Source organism: Protomyctophum bolini (genome assembly GCF_963924005.1).
Source record: "Protomyctophum bolini genome assembly, chromosome: 3".
Lineage (NCBI taxonomy): Eukaryota > Metazoa > Chordata > Actinopteri > Myctophiformes > Myctophidae > Protomyctophum > Protomyctophum bolini.
This window is the reverse complement of record NC_137864.1, coordinates 35,736,759-35,742,804: the sequence shown is the minus strand read 5'-3', so window position 1 is coordinate 35,742,804 and position 6,046 is coordinate 35,736,759. Positions and strand designations below refer to the sequence as shown.

The following is a 6,046-nucleotide window of genomic DNA, read 5'->3' as shown; positions in this document are numbered from 1 at the left end:
CATTCAAAACATCAATGCTGGAATGCAGGCAGGTTTGCTAAGATATGGACATGTATGTGAAGATCTTTGCAGCTTGTTTTCAGTCTACATGTCCATTACTCTTTACTTGTCCATTACTTGAATGGTTGATTTGTGGGCTACAGTACGTGCAGATCATACAGTAGGTGGCCACATGCACCTCACCCATTTATGCCAGGATAGTTATCAGTACCCCTCAGAGGGGCATTATTGATCTTTGGTGATCTATGATGCCATTAAATGGCTCTATGACATCACATAGAGAGCTCTCATAATCATGTGAGCTCTTGTCACATCAGTGTCCCTCCCCAGATAACCTCACATCACTGATCACACTATACTTGGCAGTGTCCCAGTCCCAGAAATCAAGGGTCAACTGAGGTTGTATGACATGTTGTTATGCAATGGTTGTTGGAATGAGTCAAAGGGCTGTGAGAGTGCGGAACAGCTGTGTGAGGCAGAAGACGGAGGCAGTGAGTGCTGTGCACTGTTTGGCCAGCAGCTTGGTGCTCAGGTCCTGGCAGCTTCGCTTCCCACTGGCACGCTCTGCTGCCAGGCAGAAGTCTGTGAAGGACCGTGCTACGTCTATCAAACCTGCAATAGCCTCTGCGTTCCTCCGGTCACACCGATCGCAACCAGAGAACCAGAGGCACACCCCGGCCAGCTCCACCAAGGTTCGGAAACTGTCAGCCAGGCAAAAGAGCATATCTTCCGGGCTCTGCCCCACCCCGACCACTTTCTGGCAGCCCGCCATCAGCCGCCGGGCCTCTGTGTGGAGCACCCGCTTATTCTCTGTGAAGTGGGCGGGGCACGTGTCCCTCGGGTGGCGGCCTCCTCTACCTCTCACAGACGCCCCTCCGAGCCCTTCCAGGACAGAGAGGAGCTGGTCCACGTCACTGCGTAGCGTTTGGAAGCCTGCAGGGGGTGTTGGATACCTTCGCACACGCAGGTGGCTGATGGTGTCCTGGTGTGTTCTAGATGGGTAACAGTCCGAGGCCTCAGATAGTGGTGAGAGGAGGGTGCTGAGCTCTGAGTTGGATGCAGAGAGGAGGGTGGAGCGTGGAAAGGACGGAGAGAGGGAGGCCGAAGGAAAGGCGGGAGGGGAGGTGGAGAGGAAAGAGGAAACACAGGGAGCGGCCGTGAGAGGAAGCCCCATCCCGGAGGTTTGGGTCACGCCACTGCTTTGTGTATGGCAGGAGAACTCGTAGACCGTCAGCTCGTCGTCAAAGCTGTCCCCCCTGCTCAGGCAGTTGGTATAGACCTCTGGACAATCACAAGCATCCAGTGGCATCTGGACTCCCTCCATGACCGACTCGCACCCAGCTGCAAGCACAGAGCTACAGCCATAGTCAGGCTTCATAGTTGGCCCTAGTTGGGCAGGAGTTTTGGTCTGGGACTGGTCCTTACAGGTAGTAAACACCCCACAGCCTCTGCTCTGCCGTTCAAACAAGTCAGAGTTCTCCCCTGCGGGCCTACAGAGTCTCGTTAGCGTTAGCCTGTCGCTACTGGTCCGACATTGTTTTTCGGAATCACTCAGAAACAGGAGCCCCGGTCTGTTTAGATTCTGTGTGGTCACTACTATGGGAGGGGGGATAGACGGTGATGACAGGATGCTTTTTTTGGAATCTGGAACATCAGACTTGGGGCTGACGGCTTTCATCTTGGATTCTGGCGCCTCTCTTATAGGACCGGGAACATCCATCTTTGAGCCTGAATGAAACATTTTGAGGTCAAGGTCCTGCCCTATTCTGTAACTTGGAGGCTTTATTATTGGTCCTGGTGTGTCTTTGTTCAGCCCATAGTACAGTGGTTCGTTATGGTTCTCAGTTTGGTGCCATGAATCACTTCCCCGAAAAACCACCTTTTGAAACGTCTCCTTTACTTCTGACATGGTGGAACGTGTAATCTCAGCGGAAGATGCTTCCACAACGATGTCACCCTCAGCATCTGATCCTGTAACTGTCGAATCCGAATCGTCTGACTCTGCCGATTCTGACACTGTCTTCATTTCAGTGTCCTTTGTCTGGGTTATATCATCATGTGTTAATTTGATGGAGATCTCAGGATCGTCTATAATAAACTCTGGAGAGGGGCTCTGGGCTATATTACCAATCCCAGTTTGGTTAAAGGCTTCCTGAGAGCGAGGCAAATAGAGGGGAAGCCTTTGAATCTTGTCCCTAATTGTGGATGTAGACAGGCGGCCCATGATGCCAGCGGAGTAGGTTTGGAACAAGAAGTGTGTTGGGGAATGATACTCCTGGACTATGTCAGCCTTTGCTAAGCTGGTGTTGATACCTGCATTTGTAGATTCAGCCATGGCTGAGATAACATTTGAAGCTGTGTCAATGATTGGTGGGGTGACATTTGTGGTGGATTTATTTACATTTGTACTACTGGATGAATAATTAGATATGACAATTGTAGGTAGTTTTTTCACGGTAACATTGGCGTTAGATGTAACATTTGTTGCAGGTACATCAGTGTCAGCATAATCAGAATGAGTATTAGTATTAGTCCTAATGTAGTCTTTAGCAGTAGAATCGCTAAGACTTGAATGTAAGGAATTACCAGCTTCATAAGCATCTTCAAAAACATTGTCAGAATTTGCGCTGTACACAACATCATCACTATTTGTTGTGGCAGAACCAAAAACACTAATAGTTTCATCCTCATTATTGGTCTTGACCTCAACATGTATTTGCTCGTTGTTGGTGTAGTTGTCTTTACCAGTGTGCTGGTCCGGACCTTCACTGCAGATGGATATGGACATATGGGTTGGGGTTCCTCCATCTCCCCTCACTGAGTGGTCATTCAGGGACTTGTTAACAAGTGGCAGAGGAGGTAGAGGGGAGGTGGGTGGAGGAGGGGGAGGAGGGGGCGGTGGGTGCGATGGCCGTTTTATACGACTGTCAACACTTTCATCTACCATGTGCCGTACCCTTTCATGTAAAACTTTCTCTGGGGAACTGAACTGTGAATTGAGAGAAACATTGCCACGCTTGACATTCACATCCATCGCTCTTTCGAAACAAACAAGTGGTCTTAACTCTGAACTGGGCACAGGTCTTCTCTTCTCTTCCTCCTTCTCCTCTTCCTCTGCGTCCTCCCCCCTAATCTCTTCCTCAACAATATCTGCCAAGAACATATGAGTAGTCAAAGGTCCATTCCATGACACTGCTGTTACTTCCTCTTTGTCTCCATCACTCTCCTCTTCTTCTTTCTTCTCTCCCACTTGCTCCCCTTCCTCTCCTTCCTCCTTGCCATCTCCCCTTCGGTCAGCGCTCTCCTTCCCATCTGGCTCTACCCGGCAGCGGATGGCAGTGATTGGGCAAGATGCCTCCTTTACAGAATCTGCGACAGATTTGGATTCCATGGCGTCGGGTTCCATCTCCATGTCCTGTTTTCTCACCCGGGGTGAAGGCTGTGGCTCCACATGCCCGGTCTGAGACGCAGGTCCGTGGGAACTGGGCTTGGACCTGATGGGTTTAGACTCCAGCTGGGCAGGTTCGCCCTCAGAGCGGGAGAGGGAAGACACCGTAGGACAGAGATTAAGGGTTTGTTCCGAAGATTCTGGAGAACTCAGCGACTCTCCATCAACTGTGTGTGCTAGGAGGCTCTTATGAGTCCTGTTTGAGACAGAGTCCTGGTTGGAATCTATACCTGGTTCAGGGAATGACACAGTGGATGTGAAACCCGTCTCCATGAAAGAGCGCCGCTTACGGGATCTCCTCCTAAGTTGTAACAGCGTTTCTCTCCCCCCTCCTTCCTCTTCATCTCTCATGCTTCCCCCCTCATCCTTTGCTTCCTTCTCTGTACCTGACACTGAGATGCCAATGTCACCGAGGCTCAGCGTGCGCGGAGGGTCTGGTTTCATCTCAGTAGCAAAATCTGGAAAAAAAAAGAAAATGTTTCAGACAAATCCAATATATATACTGTGTACATATATATATATATATATATATATATATATTATTTATTTATTTTATATTTTATATATATATATATATATATATATATATTACCGATCAAAATAAACGATTTAGCCTAAGACCTAACGCGCACGGTCGGAGCTGCGCTGCGCTCCGGATGTTATGTAATTTTCCACCTGTACCACTCGTTATTGGATTCTAGCAGTGCCCAGCTGTAGAGCACCAAGTCGGTAACGATGGAAGTTGAAGTTCCATGCCCCACCCGGCTATGTGATACCCGTTGTACCCGTGTCAGAATACCCGTTCCACCCATCTGTCTTTGTCCCTTTTATGCCCATATATGGAGATTTCTGTATCTGTCTCTCTGTGTCCCTTTATTCCTACAGTATATATGAAGTTCTGTGTCCGGCATGACCAAATATGGAGAGTTCTGATGTCGGAACAAGCCAGCTCCAAATATGGAGCATGGGCAGGGTCCAGAGCCCGGGCAGAGGCCTTTTGTGGCGTTATGGACAACCGTGGGTCCGACCGACTCGACACCGGGCACTGCACTCCCTGTGGGGGTGTGGAACACGTGTGTCGAATTTGAAGTCGGTTCTCGAGTTACATGCATTACAGCCGTACACGGATAGACAGAGATGTGGTGCATTTATAGATAGATAATAGACCACTGAAGTCTGACGTCACTGCCGATAGATGCCGCTGTTCCTCTGGTTTGTGTTTTTTTCCTTTATTGTGTTGTAATCCCCATAGGATCGCCACATATAAGAACCATGTTCCAAAAATAAAATCAATACAAATCATACAGGATTTTCTATCAGGATCTGCATCGTTTATCATTCATATTTGATAGTTGATACAGCCTGTTTCTGGAGAAAATTGAATAAATTCTGCTGTGGAAAACTTAAAAGGACAATTCCGGGTCTGAAATCAATGTCGCTACTAAAATACATCACGTCATCATATCAAGACAACAAACGATGGGATGTTACTCTTTGGGTATATTTGCAATGATATAACATTATAGTGATATATACATTAAAAAAAAGGTAGTAAAGTAAGTTGTAATGGTAATTACTCTATTATAAAGTCTATTTACTATTAATTAAAGTAAAGTGTATTTTATTTCATAGGATAAGCTACAATTGGTATTTGGAATAAATATTAGTGAATTGTGTTGACAAAAAAAAAGTGAGGCGAAGAACATGTTTTTGAACACCAAGTGAAAACTTGGTACTGTAGTGGAGAACCTCTCAGAGAGCATAGTATCACACAAAAGAGAAACTGGGAGACAGGTATCTTGTACTGAAAACCAAATCACCTCTAGGCACAGCCCCAGATGTCGGGTCCACGGGCGAGGCGAAGCGATCCCGTGCATCAAAGAACTCCTCGTCTGAACTGCTGTCCCCAAAACCAGGAGGAGGCTGAAGGATGGTGACCGGCTCCGGGTCGACAGCCTTGTCCCGACAGTCGTCCACCGTGGCGCCCTCACTCGCCTCTCCTCCTCCAGTGTGGGGTACAGCCTCTGAAAGGCTGCGGGCACTGTCGGGAGTGACGTTGGTGCAGAGTTTGTAGTAGCAGCGCGCATCGCTCTGGTCGAAGTTGAACACAAAATCCATCCGCGAGGATGAGGAGCAGGGGGAAGGTGAGGGCCAATGCGGTGTTAAACCAACCGCCTCACCTGTTATGCTCTCGTCTTCCCCCTCCCCTACTGCCCAAATGGACTCATCCACCTCTATCCTCCTCCGCCTCCTCAGTTCCTCCTCTGCGTCGTCTTCATCGCTGGCTTCCGGAGGACTAGGCAGATAGTCGACCAGTCGGGAGAGCTCGACGAAGCATAGGACTTTGTCATCTGAAGAGGGGTCGATGGTGGGTCTTTCGTTGGCGTTTAGGGTGGTGCGGGGCGAAGAAGACGAGGACAGCAGGTGGGGATCAGCGCCATCACCTGATCTCCGGTAACCTGCAGGGCTGTGAGGCGGTGTGGGGGGGTAAAGGTGAAGTTGCTGGGGGCAGTAGGGATGAGGATGGGTCTGGGGGTAAGAGTCCATTCTCGGACGGAGAGAGGACGAACAGGAAATGAGGTCGTCTTCTTCCAGGGC

At 48.9% G+C, this 6,046-nt stretch overlaps 1 protein-coding gene across 1 annotated transcript in view; it reads right to left on the bottom strand.

Moving 5' to 3' along the window:
* Positions 1 to 250: 250 nt before the first annotated feature.
* Positions 251 to 6,046, bottom strand: part of frmpd1a (FERM and PDZ domain containing 1a) — a gene marked incomplete at its 5' end in the record, with an annotated part of 22,635 nt that continues 16,839 nt past the window's right edge. Inside the window, 3 exons of the mRNA XM_080758998.1 lie at positions 251 to 2,313; positions 3,073 to 3,906; positions 5,269 to 6,046. The exon at positions 5,269 to 6,046 is cut by the window's right edge and continues 557 nt beyond it. Of these exons, the coding sequence (XP_080615124.1) occupies positions 440 to 2,313; positions 3,073 to 3,906; positions 5,269 to 6,046 (3,486 nt within the window). The 3' untranslated portion in view covers positions 251 to 439. The remainder of the gene's footprint in view (positions 2,314 to 3,072; positions 3,907 to 5,268) is intronic.